This window comes from Polypterus senegalus, unplaced genomic scaffold (genome assembly GCF_016835505.1).
Source record: "Polypterus senegalus isolate Bchr_013 unplaced genomic scaffold, ASM1683550v1 scaffold_215, whole genome shotgun sequence".
NCBI lineage: Eukaryota > Metazoa > Chordata > Cladistia > Polypteriformes > Polypteridae > Polypterus > Polypterus senegalus.
The window spans coordinates 447-19823 of NW_024378977.1; the positions used below are offsets into that span (position 1 = coordinate 447).

General features: G+C 39.6%; 2 gene segments (V, D, J or C); both read right to left on the minus strand.

Annotated features, from left to right (window-relative positions):
- Positions 1–269: 269 nt before the first annotated feature.
- Positions 270–8768, minus strand: LOC120519765. The segment is given in 2 exon segments: positions 270–613; positions 8690–8768. Coding segments are annotated over 2 exon segments (408 nt in total).
- A 6304-nt stretch (positions 8769–15072) lies between these two features.
- Positions 15073–15582, minus strand: LOC120519766. The segment is given in 2 exon segments: positions 15073–15410; positions 15503–15582. Coding segments are annotated over 2 exon segments (402 nt in total).
- Positions 15583–19377: the final 3795 nt, after the last annotated feature.

The following is a 19377-nucleotide window of genomic DNA, read 5'->3' on the forward strand; positions in this document are numbered from 1 at the left end:
CTTTAGTCACATAATGAACTTCATCTGCTATATTTTTCAATTGTGTTGGATGTATTCTAGTATATTTTTAGAGGGAAGTCTTAAGAAGATGACAAGATCATTGGAGATGGATTCATTTCTGAAGAAGAGGTTATCGTCTCAGAGCCATCACTGTTTATTTAATAAATATACCTAATGGTGCAAGTCAGTGTAGAGGGGCCAGCTGTCTAGTGTGATGTGAGCATCTGAGCAGTAAGGTGAGATGCAGCAGCGAGAGGTTTTTTGTTCTGCTATTTATCACTGTGATACCCAGCACTAGCAGAGCTGTCCCAGGTTTGACAGTAATACACAGCGCTGTCTGAAGCCTCCACATTACTGATTATTAACTGATAATCAGTTTTGCTGCTGGCTTTTGATGTGAACCGACTGGAAGAGAAACCAGTGCCATATAAGTCAGGAGCGCTGTGAGAGCGGAAGAAACGTAAAATAAACTGAGGGGGACTGCCTGGCACCTGCTTCTGCCAGCCTACATAGTTGCCCTCATCTTTCTGAATGTTGCAGTCCAAGGAAGCTGTTTGCCCAGGACTCACAGACATAACACCAGGCTGTGTCAGGACCTTCTGACCATCAGTATCTAAAACAGAGGAAATACAAAAGACATTCAGTAAGAAAAAAGGTGATTATTCTATGTGTGTGTGTGGAATATCCAGGTAAAACAGTCTTACATGTCAACCAGAGTACCAGGCAGAAAAGTGCCCCACATATCCAGCATGCGCTGACCACATGCCCTACAGTTGAGAGAGCTCCAGTGAGGAGTGTGACAACAGTAACAGATAAAGAAAATAAGAACCAATCATATTTGAATATTCAAGGATATGCAAATCAAACCTCAGAGAGACAGGGTGGGGCTGGACTGGAAGGCAAGAAAGTGGAGGACAGAAGAAAGTGTGATACTGGACTGAGGGCTGAAGTATAAACAACCTTCATCTCCTGTCTGTGGTGGTCCACTACCTTGCCTACTGCCAAACTGCATTCTCTATAAAGTTAGTTCAGTTTCTGGAATTCCTAAATATGTCTGCACATGTGCCATGCCATTGACTGGCATCTTTTTTTGATATAATGCAAATAAAGGCTCTGGACTCAATTTAGACCAAATTGAACTAAATAATTTCCCACAGGAATGAAAAATCAAAAAAGAGATCTCCTTAACATCTTTTTGGTTTCTCCTAGACAGCAATGAGATCAGAAAGAAAGTGTTTGCCTCTTAGGTTTCAACAGAGATCTCAGCAAAGGCACACAATTGGCTCGGATTTATCCTAATAGTTTCTTAATTTGTTTTTTTTTTTTTGCAATTTAAAAATATCTGCATTGTGTACTCAGTAATATATGATGAAGTGTGCAGTTGCCTCTGGTAATGAAACTTCACTTTACTTTGATTACAAAATGTAGTTCTGATTAATACAATTAGTTTCTCTAATTTATATTGCTGTGCTTCGATTAGATCATACTCATTCTGAAAGTAAAGGCAGACACGTGGTTAAGACTTTGGACTTCAAATGCTGAGACTGTAGGTTCAAATCAAAGTTTATGTCTCCTAAGGGATTTTAGGAGAAACATCTATGACAATGTCAATTCTTAAATGAAATATAAATGAGAATCACTTCTAAGCCATCAAAGATCAGCTGTTTGGGCAGTAAAATTTTCCAGTGGATTTGAACATGGATAGATTTTTTTACAATATATCCTAATATTTTATTTGCCCTTTTAGTTGCTTCTGTACATTGACTGGATGATTTTTACAAGAATGTTGTATTCGTGTAAAAGCCCTAAATGCTTTGCAGAGGCCACTTCCTATAAGCCAGGGTCTCCCATCTTTTATTTCTACTTAACATTCTATTTGGTTACATGCAGTATTTTTCTTTTTTTTCAATGAAAATGCACTTCCACATGGATTGAAGATTGTCTGTGTGTTTGATTATTTTTGCTGTCTCCTTAATATTTGCTTTGCCTAAATGTTTGTGACATCTGTATATTTCACACGTTCACTCTCTAAATCCTTGGGTGGGTTGGTGCCCCTGATTGGTTCCTGCCTTGTGCCCTGTGCTGGTTGGGATTGGCTCTAGCAGACCCCCGTGACCCTGTGTGAGGATATTGCAGGTTGGAAAATGACTGACTGACTGACTCTCTACATCTGAATCAATGTCATTAATAGAAAGCTCAAAGTGAGTCCACTGGTGACCTCAGCCTTCCCCCATTTGGTTGTACTTTATATTTTTTGATATTTAACAAGCTTGAGGATTATTCTTCAGTGTGGAACTCTACCAGATGATTTGTTGAAGGTCTCAGTAAATGTTATATTGAAAATGTAAAATTATGTTTATTTTGTATATCTGTTTAGAGAAATCTACAGTAACAATTTGTTTTGGCAGGTTCTTACGATGGCTGTTTTTAGTACATTGCTTTTATGAAAGAAGTCTTCTAATTTATTTTTGATGACAGTTTCAATAATTTTAGATAGGACAAAAGATGATCTTATTTGGTGTATAATTTCTGGAATATATTTTGTGTCCATTCTAATGATTGGAGCCACATTTATATTTTGCCAGTTCCATCTGAAGGCGATAGCTGGAATATGATACTGTGGCGAGTGGCTGGGGGTGGTACCCAGCTAGGATGCCCAGGAAAACCAGAGGAGGGCTTATGCCTCCTCCAGATCACGTGGGGGCAACCACCCTGGTTGATTTGGGGACCACTGGAACTGAGCTTGGAACCTCAACCCCATAGGGGCCCGTGGTCACTGCCAGGGGCGCCCCAATGCCTGAGGAGCCCTGACTGTGCACCTGGAAGCACTCCAGGTGTCCCTGGTCTTCTTCCCCCCAGTGCTTCTGGGTGCGCAGCTGGTACTTCCGCCACACTGGGGAGTGCCGGTGGAAGCTAATCGGGAGGCCCCTGGAGCACGTCCTGGTGTGTATAAAGGGCCACCCCGATCCATTCAGGGGCTGGAGTCGGGTGAGGAGAAGGATGGAGTCTTGGTGGAGAGGAGTGGAGGCAGCCTGAAGAAGGCATTGTGTGAGGGCCTGCACTTTTGGGAGTTTGGGGCTTGTGTGTGCACCTATGTAAATATTAATTTGTAGAATAAAGCGTGTTGTGGGTGATTATACAATGTCTACCTGTCTGTGTCGGGCCGCTTACCACAATACACAATAAGGAAGATTGTTTGTGCCAAAATTAAATACAATCCAACGTGTTGACAACATTGCAATGCAATGCATGTGCACCTGGTGAATTTCATTTTGGCACAGTTTTATCATGTCATAATTAAAAACATATCAACAATCGATTGCATTTCACTAGGGCACACAATTTTCACATCCGTTTAAAATGCAATACAAATTTATTTTGTAATTTAATTCAGAATGCATGTCATAACTAAAAACAAAGCAAACATATTGTTTTTCACTCAATGGCTGCTCAGAGTATATTGCATTTCAATTTGAAACTGAGCTTAAATAGTGCCAAAACTGAATGGGATCAGGTAACCAATCAGTGTCAAAAGGAGGAGCAGTGGGCGTTAACAATTGAGTTAAGGAGCATTATACTTCTAAACATTTCCATTTTCTGGGGCCAAGCGTAAGTTTTGTCAATGTCGACTGTACAGGACTATGATGAAAAGTATGTTTTAGGCCTTGTTGAAAAATTTACTCTTATGTTGTGTAATGTTGTCTTCTTTCTTTTCATGTTAAAATAATCCATGCAATTACATTTTTAAGGTATGCATTGTTAGCGGTTTTAACTAAATACTGAATACAGTGAAACATTTGTTAGTGTTGTAAGACAAAGTGCCCGGGCATTGCCCATTCTGTTAGGCTTTCATGGCACACAAGGCCTGTTTAAAAAGCAGATTTAACTGGAATGAAGGCAACCAGCTACACAAAACCCCCACTTGCATTCCAAACTAAGTAACTGAACTCCAGCTTGCACCAGGATCTGCCTGAAAACAAAGGTGTAAATTAGAGTGGCACTTCCATCTCTCCAGAGGCCCCTCTGCAGACCTGTTGAGTCAGAAGGGACAAAATGGACTCAAGCAAGGACAAAGACCTGTAATTAAAGGAATGACAACTAAGAAGGACAGAAGAGCCCACCTATTAAAAGACACTGATTTTGTAAATGGAAGTGACTTTAATCCAATCAGGAGAAGGTTCCACTGTCCTTTAAAAACACACGCACCCCATTAAGTGAGTGAGTGAAGAAGGAAAAGAGACAAGGGAATGGACACTCAATGAGTTCCCTAGGGATTCTCTCAGGGAGAAGGAACTCTCTAAAATGACTTTCTAAAATCTTCTCTCAAACTAAAAGCTACGAACCTCTTTTCCTTTGAGGGCTGAATTCAACACATTCTTATCTATATGGACCAGAAACTGAGACCCAGTGACCCAGTCTATCAAGCCAAAGCTGTGTGCCATTAGCCTGATAAGGCTCAGAAGCCATGACTTCAAGAGGAAACTTCAGCAGCTAAACTCTTGGGCCTGAATGAGTGATGCCTTTTGCCTATTAAGTGGAAAAGACAGCAGAAAGCAAGCTGAGGAAGGAGCAGCTGGCGGTGCAGCAGGGCTGACAAGGATCATGCTGCAAAGACAAAGAGTGCACTCCAATGCATGAAGAATCCTCCACTTGAACCTGGAGCAACAGCAACGCAAGAACTCCACACAACATCGGACATCATCCATAAAGACTGGATATTGTAAGACTATTTACCTGCTCCAAGATAAAGTAAAACTCCAAATACCAGTAAACAGCCAGACTATATGTTACAGTATATGTTTGTCTGTCTGAGTCCAGTCTTTTGTGTCAACATATATATGCAGTTATCATATTTCTAAACTCCTTGTCCACATGTATGACGCGTGTGTAGAATTCACACTAAAACATGGCGTACGGGCAAAACTGGAAATGTGCATACACACAAAAAAATCCAGATGCATAAAGCTGTGTGTACGTAAAGTTCCACACACTTCCCCTTTATAAAACCCAATGAACATGAAATTTAACGCAAGCGCACGCACCTACAGCCCCACCTCGACTCCTCCCAGAATTTCACATATTTGAATATGCAAATCAATATAAATATCACCTTTCGTTGAGTGTTTGGTTAAAAGACAGTGGCAAAGGTACGTGACAAAAAGAAGAATTTCCGTGAAATATGAAGTGAAGGCAATGAAAACGTACCATTTGTTGGCTTACTCAGTGGAATAAACAACAAAAGCGCTATGAAGACACTCAAAAATTCAAGTTCAGAAAGTCATACAGTGACGAAATAAAGAAAGAAGTGGTCCGATATCACAGTTGACGTGAAAAGTACATTATTTGTATGAAAATGTACTATATAAATAAATGTTGTTGTTGTTGTTGTATAGGATAGGATATCCGTTCACAAGTCTGTGTTTACCTGTGTTTTTTATCCAGAGCTGTGTAGTGCAGGTAATCCACAACACACCAGTAAAATCAATCATATTTAAACTACACTCCTCAAAAATATTAAGGGAACACTTCATCATCACAGTCTCCAATCAAATGTATGAGTCTGTCACATACTCAAATCAAATGTATGTTTTTATTATATAACAATAACAATAGCAGCTCACCACTCAAAGCGCTAAATCCAATGAGGATCTGGGATTCAAACCAAGAGACCTGTTGACTGTGAAGCAGCAGCTTTACCTCCACACCACCTAAGCGGATCTGTGAGACAGCCATGGGGACAGGCACACTTTTAATGCTTTTGAGAAATGTACAGAGTTTAGTTTCTGTCTCTGATGCATTTTGTGATTTATTTACTTGCACATCACTAGCCAATACAGTATGCTGGTCTTCTAAGATGGCATCTGTCTATGGTGCCATTAATAATATAGTGCCTTGCAACAACAGCGTGGATATCAAATAGAACTGGTAGAAAATGAAACATGCAAACACACATGCATGCAAATGTTTTATTTTGTACCCATTAATGTTTAGGCTTCAGTTTTTACACATTAGGCCAACCTGTAAATTTCACAATTTTACTTCAGTTTTATTCTTGACTAAAAGCAAACTTGGTTTGTTATACCTTTTGTGAATATGTTTATTTGATATTTGGTCTTCAGTCTTCACACATTCTACACTTCATGTCAACATTATATTGGTATCACTATAACATATGAAAAGTTTCTATTTTAGCTATGTGTTCAACATTTCTTGCTTTGCATTTCCTATGTCATCCTACATAAACACAGATCGTTGTAGTCATGAAATACACATGAAATGTATGTATTCCAAACAGTGACGGTTTTGATATGGGCACATGGGGCGTTGCCCAGGCGGCATCGTGTTGGGGACGGCATCTTGGGCATCGGCAAAATTTTTTTGATGCACCCATGCTGCCCGACATCATGCCAGTACATTTTGGGATTGCATGGGCACTGATTGGTTTTCTATTGCTCATTTGCGGAAGTAAAGGCGCCCTCCATTTGTGAGGTCGCTGCTGCTGCTGCTTGCCGCACAGGGAGGAGAGGGGCGGGTGGTGGGGTATTCTCCTGTGTGAAGCTGACGCCAGCTCAATGCGTGTGCTCTCTCTGTTCTTTATCACAGGTTAGTAAATTCACCATAATTGGAGTGCACATTACAGACTTTAAAATGGTAAAATATCGTCAATGAGATTTTGAGCATGTTGATAAAATGATTTGAGTTAGTAAGAGTTTTTGTTTGGATATATATGTTTGCGTGCTAACTTACTAATGCAAATGACTCGTGAGTGGAGAATGGTAGGCAGGGAAAGTTAACCCGAAATATTAAACTGACTGCAGCTCTGAGAGAAAAGGTTTATGTAGTTGTTAGTGACCTGCTGGTGAACTGATGACTGGAGATGGTACTGAAGTGAAAATTCTTTACACTATAACGAAATATTTTGGTGCTGTTTAAATGTAAAATTTGATTTTGTCTCTGTTAGACATTACATTTCCAATAGTTTGTTTTATTGCACCGATTTTGTTCAGTATTTATTAGAATGCTTGGGGGCGCTGGTGGGGTGCCAGAGGGGTGTTCGCCTAGGGCACCAAACAGGCTAGGACCGCCCCTGATTCCAAAGAACAATATATTATTTACCGTATACAATTCACTACAACTGATAAAACCATCAATACAGACTTGAGCTGTGAGTATTTTGCTGTGTGATGACTTCAGCTGGCTGAATGGAGGATGAGAGAGTGCCGCTCAATCCTGAAACTGACACATTTGCATATCAAGTTGGTGTAGTGATAAAGAGCTGTGAAGAAAACTGAGGTGGTCCAGGAAAATGAAAATGTTCACAGGCTTCAGGTATTGTAGTTTTAATGTTTTATGTCGCCCTCAAAAAGTGCAGCACCTTTGTTTAAAAATATGACACAACCCCAAATGTACTATCATGCATATTACTAGATTTTCTCCCCAGGAAAACCCACTACACAGGAGCTCATTCCTGTTTCTTGATTCCGGCAGATGGGAACAGGCACACTTTCAATGCTTTTGAGAAAAGTACAGAGTTTAGTTTTTGTCTCTGAAACATTTTTATGATTACAGTGATTACGTTTTTTCAAGAGGAAATGTGTTTAAACACTAAATGACAGGCAGATGCCTACAGAATTAGCAGAAATGCTTCCAAACAGGGAATAAACACTTTTCTTCCAGGATCAATGGCTGAAATATCCTTGGTTGTGAAACACACTTTACTTCATGAAATGTTTTACAAATCCAAACTCAAAGGTTAATTATAAATTCAATTATGAGCAACTTACTTGCTCATCACAAGCCAATACAGTATGCTGGTCTTCTAAGATGGCATCTGTCTATGGTGCCATTAATAATATAGTGCCTTGTAACTGTATTATTAATAACAGGGTACTTATACCTGAATAGATCACACTTTTAGAGGAATTTGAGCCCTCGTTTCTGCCTTTTTAACTTTCTTTTTCAGTTGCAGCAGCTCCACCTCTGGATTGTCAAGCTTTAGTCACATAATGAACTTCATCTGCTATATTTTTGTTGGATGTATTCTGGTATATTTTTCAGAGGGAAGTTTGAAGAAGATGACAAGATCATTGGAGATGGATTCATTTCTGAAGAAGAGGTTATCATCTCAGAGCCATCACTGTTTATTTAAGAAATATACCTAATGGTGCAAGTCAGTGTAGAGTGCCAGCTGTCTAGTGTGATGTGAGCATCTGAGCAGTAAGGTGAGATGTAGCGCAGCGAGAGGTTTTTGTTCTGCTATTTATCACTGTGATACCCCAGCACTAGCAGAGCTGTCCCAGGTTTGACAGTAATACACAGCTGTCTGAACCTCCACATTACTGATTATTAACTGATAATCAGTTTTGCTGCTGGCTTTTGATGTGAACCGACTGGAAGAGAAACCAGTGCCATATAAGTCAGGAGCGCTGTGAGAGCGGAAGAAACGTAAAATAAACTGAGGGGGACTGCCTGGCACCTGCTTCTGCCAGCCTACATAGTAGCCGTCATCTCTGAATGTTGCAGTCCAAGGAAGCTGTTTGCCCTGGACTCACAGACATAACACCAGGCTGTGTCAGGACCTTCTGACCATCAGTATCTAAAACAGAGGAAATACAAAAGACATTCAGTAAGAAAAAAGGTGATTATTCTATGTGTGTGTGTTGGAATGATCCAGGTAAAACAGTCTTACATGTCAACCAGAGTGCCAGGCAGAAAAGTGCCACCCACATATCCAACATGCTTGCTGACCACATGCCCAATGTAGTTGTTGAGAGAAGCTCAGAGTGAGGAGTCAAGTGACAACAGTAACAGATAAAGAAAAATAAGAACCAATCATATTTGGATATTCAAGGATATGCAAATCAAACCTCCAGAGAGACAGGGTGGGGCTGGACTGGAAAGAGCAAGAAAGTGGAGGACAGAAGAAAGTGTGATACTGGACTGAGGGCTGAAGCATTAACAACCTTCATCTCCTCTCTGTCTAGTGGGGTGGTCCACTACCTTGCTACTGCCAAACTGCATTCTCTATAAAGTTAGTTCAGTTTCTGGAATTCCTAAATATGTCTGCACATGTGCCATGCCATTGACTGGCATCTTTTTTTGATATAATGCAAATAAAGGCTCTGGACTCAATTTAGACCAAATTGAACTAAATAATTTCCCACAGGAATGAAAAATCAAAAAAGAGATCTCCTTAACATCTTTTGGTTTCTCCTAGACAGCAATGAGATCAGAAGAAAGTGTTGCCTCTTAGGTTTCAACAGAGATCTCAGCAAAGGCACACAATTGGCTTGGATTTTCCTAATAGTTTCTTGATATTTATTTTTTTGCAATTTAAAAATATCTGCATTGTGTGCTCAGTAATATATGGTGAAGTGTGCAGTTGCCTCTGGTAATGAAACACTTTACTTTGATTACAAAAATGTAGTTCTGATTAATACAATTAGTTTCTCTAATTTATATTGCTGTGCTTCGATTAGATCATACTCATTCTGAAAGTAAAGGCAGACACGTGGTTAAGACTTTGGACTTCAAATGCTGAGACTGTAGGTTCAAATCAAAGTTTATGTCTCCTAAGGGATTTTAGAGAAACATCTATGACAATGTCAATTCTTAAATGAAATATAAATGAGAATCACTTCTAAGCCATCAAAGATCAGCTGTTGGGCAGTAAAATTTTGCAGTGGATTTGAACATGGGTAGATTTTTTTACAATATATCCTAATATTTTATTTGCCCTTTTAGTTGCTTCTGTACATTGACTGGATGATTTTTTTACAAGAATGTTGTATTAGCGTAAAGCCCTAAATGCTTTGCAGAGGCCACTTCCTATATGCCAGGGTCTCCCATCTTTTATTTCTACTTAACATTCTATTTGGTTACATGCAGTATTTTTCTTTTTTTTCAATGAAAATGCACTTCCACATGGATTGAAGATTGTCTGTGTGTTTGATTATTTTTACTGTCTCCTTAATATTTGCTTTGCCAAAATGTTGGTGACATCTGTATATTTCACACGTTCACTCTCTAAATCCTGCGGTGGGTTGGTGCCCTGCCCGGGATTGGTTCCTGCCTTGTGCCCTGTGCTGGTTGGGATTGGCTCTAGCAGACCCCCGTGACCCTGTGTTAGGATATAGCAGGTTGGAAAATGACTGACTGACTGACTGACTCTCCATCTGAATCAATGTCATTAATAGAAAGCTCAAAGTGAGTCCACTGGTGACCTCAGCCTTCCCCCATTTGGTTGTACTTTATATTTTTTGATATTTAACAAGCTTGAGGATTATTCTTCAGTGTGGAACTCTACCAGATGATTTGTTGAAGGTCTCAGTAAATGTTATATTGAAAATGTAAAATTATGTTTATTTTGTATGTCTGTTTAGAGAAATCTACAGTAACAATTTGTTTTGGCAGGTTCTTACGATGGCTGTTTTTAGTACATTGCTTTTATGAAAGAAGTCTTCTAATTTATTTTTGATGACAGTTTCAATAATTTTAGATAGGTAAAAGATGAGCTTATTTGGTGTATAATTTCTGGAATATATTTTGTGTCCATTCTAATGATTGGAGCCACATTTATATTTTGCCAGTTCCATCTGAAGGCGATAGCTGGAATATGATACTGTGGCGAGTGGCTGGGGTGGTACCCAGCTAGGATGCCCAGGAAAACCAGAGGAGGGCTTATGCCTCCTCCAGACCACGTGGGGCAACCACCCTGGTTGATTTGGGGACCACGGAACTGAGCTTGGAACCTCAACCCCATAGAGGCCCGTGGTCACTGCCAGGGGCGCCCCAATGCCTGAGGAGCCCTGACTGTGCACCTGGAAGCACTCCAGGTGTCCCTGGTCTTCTTCCCCCCAGTGCTTCTGGGTGCGCAGCTGGTACTTCCGCCACACTGGGGAGTGCCGGTGGAAGCTAATCGGGAGGCACCTGGAGCACGTCCTGGTGTGTATAAAAGGGGCCATCCCCATCCATTCAGGGGCTGGAGTCGGGTGAGGAGAAGGATGCAGTCTTGGTGGAGAGGAGTGGAGGCAGCCTAAAGAAGGCATTGTGTGAGGGCCTGCACTTTTGGGGAGTTTGGGGTTGTGTGTGCACCTGTGTAAATATTAATTTGTAGAATAAACGTGTTGTGGGTGATTATACAATGTCTACCTGTCTGTGTCTGGGCCGCTTACCACAATACACAATAAGGAAGATTGTTTGTGCCAAAATTAAATACAATCCAACGTGTTGATAACATTGCAATGCAATGCATGTGCACCTGGTGAATTTCATTTTGGTACAGTTTATCACGTCGTAATTAAAAACATATTAACAATCGATTGCCTTTCACTAGGGCACACAATTTTCACATCCGTTTAAAATGCCATACAAATTTATTTTGTAATTTAATTCAGAATGCATGTCATAACTAAAACCAAAGCAAACATATTGTTTTCACTCAATGGCTGTTCAGAGTATATTGCATTTCAATTTAAAACTGAGCTTAAATAGTGCCAAAACTGAATGGGATCAGGTAACCAATCAGTGTCAAAAGGAGGAGCAGTGGGCGTTAACAATTGAGTTAAGGAGCATTATACTTCTAAACATTTCCATTTTCTGGGGCCAAGCGTAAGTTTTGTCAATGTCGACTGTACAGGACTATGATGAAAAGTATGTTTTAGGCCTTGTTGAAAAATTTACTCTTATGTTGTGTAAAGTTGTCTTCTTTCTTTTCATGTTAAAATAATCCTTGCAATTACATTTTAAGGTATGCATTGTTAGCGGTTGTAACTAAATACTGAATACAGTGAAACATTTGTTAGTGTTGTAAGACAAAGTGCCCGGCATGCCCATTCTGTTAGGCTTTCATGGCTCACAAGGCCTGTTTAAAAGCAGATTTAACTGGAATGAAGGCAACCAGCTACACAAAACCCCACTTGCATTCCAAACTAAGTAACTGAACTCCAGCTTGCACCAGGATCTGCCTGAAAACAAAGGTATAAATCAGAGTTGCACTTCCATCTCTCCAGAGGCCCCTCTGCAGACCTGTTGAGTCAGAAGGGACAAAATGGACTCAAGCAAGGACAAAGACCTGTAATTAAAGGAATGACAACTAAGAAGGACAGAAGAGCCCACCTATTAAAAGACACTGATTTTGTAAATGGAAGTGACTTTAATCCAATCAGGAGAAGGTTCCACTGTCCTTTAAAAACACACGCACCCCATTAAGTGAGTGAGTGAAGAAGGAAAAGAGACGAGAGAATGGACACTCAATGAGTTCCTAGGGATTCTCTCAGGAGAAGGAACTCTCTAAAATGACTTTCTAAAATCTTCTCTCAAACTAAAAGCTACGAACCTCTTTTCCTTTGAGGGCTGAATTCAACACATTCTTATCTATATGGACCAGAAACTGAGACCCAGTGACCCAGTCTATCAAGCCAAAGCTGTGTGCCATTAGCCTGATAAGGCTGAGAAGCCATGACTTCAAGAGGGAAAATTCAGCAGCTAAACTCTTGGGCATGAATGAGTGATGCCTTTTGCCTAGGAAGTGGAAAAAGACAGCAGAAAGCAAGCTGAGGAAGGAGCAGCGCAGCACTGACAAGGATCATGCTGCAAAGACAAAGAGTGCACTCCAATGCATGAAGAATCCTCCACTTGAACCTGGAGCAACAGCAACGCAAGAACTCCACACAACATCGGACATCATCCATAAAGACTGGATATTGTAAGACTATTTACCTGCTCCAAGATAAAGTAAAACTCCAAATACCAGTAAACAGCCAGACTATATGTTACAGTATATGTTTGTCTGTCTGAGTCCAGTCTTTTGTGTCAACATATATATGCAGTTATCATATTTCTAAACTCCTTGAGCCACATGTATGACGGCGTGTGTAGAATTCACACTAAAACATGGCGTACGGGCAAAACTGGAAATGTGCATACACACAAAAATCCAGATGCATAAAGCTGTGTGTACATCAAGTTCTACACACTTCCCCTTTATAAAACCCAATGAACATGAAATTTAACGCAAGCGCACGCACCTACAGCCCCACCTCGACTCCTCCCAGAATTTCACATATTTGAATATGCAAATCAATATAAATATCACCTTTCGTTGAGTGTTTGGTTAAAAGACAGTGGCAAAGGTACGTGACAAAAAGAAGAATTTCCGTGAAATATGAAGTGAAGGCAATGAAAAACGTACCATTTGTTGGCTTACTCAGTGGTATAAACAACAAAAGTGTGGCGGAGACACTCAAAAATTCAAGTTCAGAAAGTCACACAGTGACCGAAATAAAGAAAGAAGTGGTCCGATATCACAGTTGATGTGAAAAGGTGACTCACAGCCCACCGTCTGTTTATTCTGTTTCAGACAATATTACAAAAACTGACATCCGTGTGATGGTCGGCGGTAATGGTGCTGCTGTGCAGAGTACATCTTCAGGCTCTGGATGCTAACACACCACTGTCTTGGAAACTGCAAGGCAACCATCTGGCTGTGTGCTAACAGATGCTGTTCTGAAGTCACAAATTGAAATAATGGATGCTGCAAGAGATGTAGCCAATGAACTAAGGAATATAAGGGCTGTACTATGTGATATTCATCAAACATGAAATGAATTGGTTAAAAAATAAATGCTACATCTTTGAAACCTGTGTTTACATTCTGCTAATTACATTCAAACAAAGTTGTAATGCTGTCTGATTTGGCTGACCATTTGGTGGGTCAGGGTCAGGTTCATCATACCACGTCTCTTCAGGTACAGGCAAGCCACGATTGTGTGCCACATTATGCAGGATACTACATGCTTGCACAATGTGACACTCTTTCTTTGCACTATAGAGCAGCACATTAATAAAGTGGAAATGCTTTCTATTTACATGAGCAAATTCATTCTCTGAAGTCGTCTTTATAGTGTAGCGTCGGCACCGAGCACCACAACAGATCGGTTCTCTGCTCTTTACATGGGTCATTGAGGTGTCATAGCTTTAAAAGGACTTCTTGCCTTTTCCCATTCTAGTTGGAAAAAGCACCTGCAACTGTGCAGTGCTGCTGTTTTTACAGGTTCTCCAGCTATATAATGCCAGCTCATTCTTTTGGTGATTCATCCCTGGAAGATGTGATTTATCCAATGGCGTTGCAATAGCAATGTGCATGCAGCTGACTGCTTCGATTACATTTGGGAAACTAGATGTTGGTATGAATTACTCTTTGATGTTTCTCAGTTCAGCCACAGTGTAAGGAATATCTCATATATCTGGATAACAAGCAGATAATACCATCCTATACAGCTGGCATGGCATGACTCAGTGATGTCTGAGAAATAACTGATCATTCAGCAAGTTCACGTTGAAAAGCTCCTGTGGTTAAAAACCAGAAAGTGGACAGAACTGACAAAGGAGCAGATCAAGCACAATTCCTCAAAGTCTGCCTTTGTAAAGCCGGCACCAGTTTAGCACTCAGCTCCAAGAGGATAGTTCTTGGAAATCTAAATTGACTTAGAAGCCAGTCATCATCATCATCTCTAAATACGCACTCTCTTCTAATTCAGCAGCTATGGTAGTTGGAATAATTTGGCCAAACTGTGCACCATTATATTGTTTCAGAATGATTACAATCAAGTGCCTTAAATTTGTAAACGATATGCAGTTAATTTCAGTGTATTTTATAAATCCAACATCATTGTGCATATCTGAAAAAAGGAAGACCACATAGAGACAGTAGCACTTCTTTGACGTTGGGTGCTGCCAGTTTGTAAAACCAAGCAGAAATGTATGTACTCAAAGTGAGGGTCTATGGTGAAAATGTGCGTAGCTTTGCTCCAAGTTTAGTTTTTATACATCTGGAAATCAGTGTGGAAACTGATGAGGCCCCTTATCTACAGAAGCTCTGAACTGCAAAATGAAATAAATATTAGTCACGTATGAGATAAAGTTAGATTCATTACACTGAGACCATCATTGAAGCTCTTAGACTGTAGCAACTGTTCACCAGTCTCAGTACAATGCCGCTGAGCGGTGAGGTGAAACCAGTATGTGAAAAGATTTTGAAAGTAGATTGAGAAGATTTTGTTCAGCTGTTTATCAGTGTGATACCTCAGTATCGACAGAGCTATCTTTGGTGTGACAATAATACCCAGCACTGTCTGATGCCTCCACTTTACTGATTATTAACTGGTAATTGGTTTTGTTGTTGGCCTTTCCAGTAAACCGGATGGAAGAGAAGCCTGTTCCATAATACCGAGGATTACTCCAGGAGTGATAGAAAGACATAATATGCTGTGGAGGACGGCTGGGAACCTGCTTCACCCATGACATGTAGTAGTTTTCATCTTTCTGTATGTTACAGTCCAGTGTGGCTGTGTCCCCCAGAGTCACAAATAGAACATTGGGCTGCGTGAGGACCTTCAGTCCACTGGCATCTGAAAAAAAGCAACAAAATGATTGAATTGAAAGAAGACATTAACATTATTTTGTATTTGTGGCTGAAAAAGTACACAGAAATGTTCATTACATGTCATGTAGAAAGCCAGGAAACAGAGGGCCACCTGTCTGTCCATAGCCCTTACTGACCGCATGTCCAGCTAAGATAAGAGCTCAGTGTGAGGAGCTGACGAGAGACAGGTATAAATAAAGAGGAGGAATCCAACCAGAGGCCAGGAACTTAATGAATATGCAAATCACTCCTCCAATGAGGCTTTTGTGACATCTGACTTTACTGGGCTTGTACTTTGAGTACTTTCAATGGCCATTTACATTTTATTAAAATGTGTCCATAATGGTTTTTAAATTAATTCAAGGCCTAAATCTGTGTAGTCATTGTTTAAAGCCATCAGTTCAAAGAAGCAGTGTGGTACTTGAGTGAGAGCCTATCACCCATGATGGGTTAGGTGGGGGACAAGTGGAACATCATCAAAGTAATATTCAAAATTAAGAAAGACGCAGACATACTAGACTTTATTTGAAAAACAAATTCATTTAAATGTGTGTATACATAATCTCTAAAAAGAAGAGGAGTTAACATAAAACAAGAAAATTTATTCAAATGTTCAAATTTAATGTCAATATAGTACTCCTTTGTGTTACAGTGTCCTAGGTAACCCTATTTTTCCTCTTTATACTGCTAATTGTGTAGTCCTTAACAAAATGTCTTAATTCCCATACTCTTACCACTCTTTTCAGGTACTGCAGTTTAGCACTTCCTCCCCACTTCCCTTCTACATCCATAACCTCAAGCAATTAAGAGTAAAGGAACAAGCAGGAGAGCCACACTTTCATCTACACATTATGAATAATACATTTTACTTTAACTAGTGCCATAGCAAATAGAATTTGGCTTTGCAAACCAAAACCAAAAAGCCTGATGATGCTAGATGTGTAGTTTCAGGTGTCCAAATAACTTACATTTACATTTGATTCACCTTGGTCAGCTCATCATCTGCACAGGCCCAGGCAGCCTGTCTGTCTCAATACGACTAGTGAGACAGGGTTGTCTTCTCTTCATGGCGAGAGAGAGAGAGAGAGAGAGAGAGAGAGAGAGAGAGAGAGAGAGAGAGAGAGAGAAAGAGAACAGTACTCCATTTGGTTCCAGTTCAGCTACTTTACAGTGTAGATGTAATAAACAAGCAAAAAAGAAAATGTTTTTTTCTGAACTGCAGACTCTTTATATTAAATCTTAATTGTTTTGATCAAACAAACCAGAATGAACTGAATTTACAGAACTTTAATTACAGGCATTGCAAGCATAATTTCTTGTAGGCCTACATTCTTCCTGTATTGTATCAGCAATTTGTGCTTCTGTTCCAGTTGTTTTATTTTTCAATAATTTTATGACATGGGAATGGGAAACTAGTACAGATGCCTCTCACATCCTGCTTTAATTAATTTATAACATATGAATGGTTGGATGCTGTAGGGTTAGGAATTACACAATTACTTTACAGTTTGAGAAAGAAAGGAGTGTGGAGGTATTTGAAAAATCAAACACTTTGATCAGAGTTATTCACCATCAGAACAATATAGCCAATCAAATATGTGCAATTTCACATGTCCCAAAATCTCACATGTACATTTTAACATAAATATGGCTTGTACGAGGGGCCAAGAGGGGAATAAAACTACAGAAAAGCAACAGAGGAAGTGGTGTCAGAGATCGAGACACGTGTGATAATTTCATCTGGACATCGGAAAACATAACCTATGAAGAACACTGATTGCTAAATCTAAAGGACAACATCCACCCCTTGACATTTGATTTTCAGAAAGCTTTTCTAAGTCTGATTATATCCAGACTTTGCTATCTATTTTATTTTCTATTATGTTTTCTTCTAATTATTATTGTTGATAAATACCTATTTACTTTTAAATTTTCAAGCCAAGAAAGCTGATGAGTATTGATCTGTGCCTTCTATTTTCCCCACACATGTTCATACAAAAAAAGGGATCTGGAAATACTTATGTTATTGTATATATTCCTGTTAATAAGTAAGGACATGTTTTCTATTCACTTGTGCAATTTCTCACTTAAATATGAAAGTAAATCAAAACAAAACCAATCATGTGCCATGAAAAGTTTACATGATTTTCAGCCTATTTGGAGGAACCCTTTGGGCGTGAAAGATTGTTGCACAGAAAGACTAAGTGCTGAACTACCATGCATGGCTGGTCTTCTTTAGAAATATTTGAGTCACATAATATTGGCGTTTTTTTATGTGTAAAAACTATTTTACAGTGTGTGTGTAATTACAAAATATGGATCAATTCTCTACAAGTGTGTTTTGGCTTTTCTATTCGTGCCCCATAGACTGCAATGTAAAGCACTGGTGTGGGTAAGATGTTTTTTAAATGTATAGAAAACAATTAACTTTAGAATACAGTTTTGTGGGCAAATGCATATATAGCATATTTGTGAAGAAATACCTTTGACTTGACTTATACCAAACTTACTCTTTAACAGTGTTTTCCACAAATCCTGTTTTCCATTCATTTTAAGTCTATCATGATATTCATTTGTTTTTATGTTTTCACCCAGTCTGTATTAGTTATGTGTTCAACTGCTAATTAGACCACCATCTCAAACTATTCATCACAGCATATGCAGATATACTATTAACTCCAAAATTTTGGAAGGTAACATGCCACAGGTGCCAGTGCCAACCGGTTCTGCCAATGTGATCGCACATGTGTTCACAAAATTGCACTTGTGGCCATACTTCACACATTTGGGGTTGACTTGGTTATCTTTTGTGCTTTTTCCACCCATGGCATAACTCTTAACTTTCATCAGCCAGTAGATTGGCATCACATCCATAGCTACCAAGTATCTTCTTTCCAACAGGAGAGACATTATCACTGCTGTCACACATACCCTTAAGGCTCAAGGTAAACAATACCACTTAGGGATGCAAGGGACTATTGTCACTAACAGGTTTCGTTTTTTTCTCCATCCACAGGTCAGAGAATCCATACTATGACAGAAACTAACCCCACCCCTTCCAGCCGAGGGGCTATAAAGCTGAGATACTCATGGAAGGTACATTAGCCAGCTGTAGGAAAGAGCTCTTGATCACAGTCAGACTGCTCACCAGAGCTTACTTAAAGTTGTTGAGAAGGCAGTGCAGCCTACGATTCTTTGTTCTGTTGTAGTGCAATTGTGCATCTATTTATTTTGGTGTTGTTGCAGCATTATTAAAAGGGTAGACCCAGCTGGCACCCCATCCTTTAACTATGTAACCCTTGCTATTTCCCCGTAGCTCACTTCCAGAAGTTTACAATAACTGTATGCATTCCCACTGTGTTAAACTCCTCAATTTGGAATTGGTCCACTGGTCCTGTGCTTGTACCACAGCTGATATCTGCAGCAGGGCTTCCATGCTTTCCCCACCACAGCATATCTGACTTGTAACTTTACCATCTCCACTTGCTTATTGGAAAAATCCACCAGCTTACTAAATGATTTTCCTTAATAATAGTATCAAATGTATTAATTACCCCGAGTAATTATTAATACACAGAATCTACACTTTATGAGCCTAAAACAGCTTGGAATGCTGTTTGACTGAGCTTGAATACCCTAAGTCCCTAGTATACTTTCTAAATCTATTACTATTATGACTACTCTGATTATTGTATGACCTATACACTTTTTACTCACTTAAATCCCAGTAAGTGTGTTTTTCTTCAGTTCTTATTCCCGTCTTTGGTCTTTTTCTTTTAGTTTGTTTGTTAAACTTGTTCTGCTCTGTGCACAAGTAAGCAAAATGGAAGATGACACAGCAACTTCTGTCCATCTCATCTTCTTGGTTGCTGGCCTGGTGTCAACACTAAAACTTTTCTTCTAAGCACTCATTCGAAAAGCTTGACACTTGTGCCACTCTGCCCCATTATAAA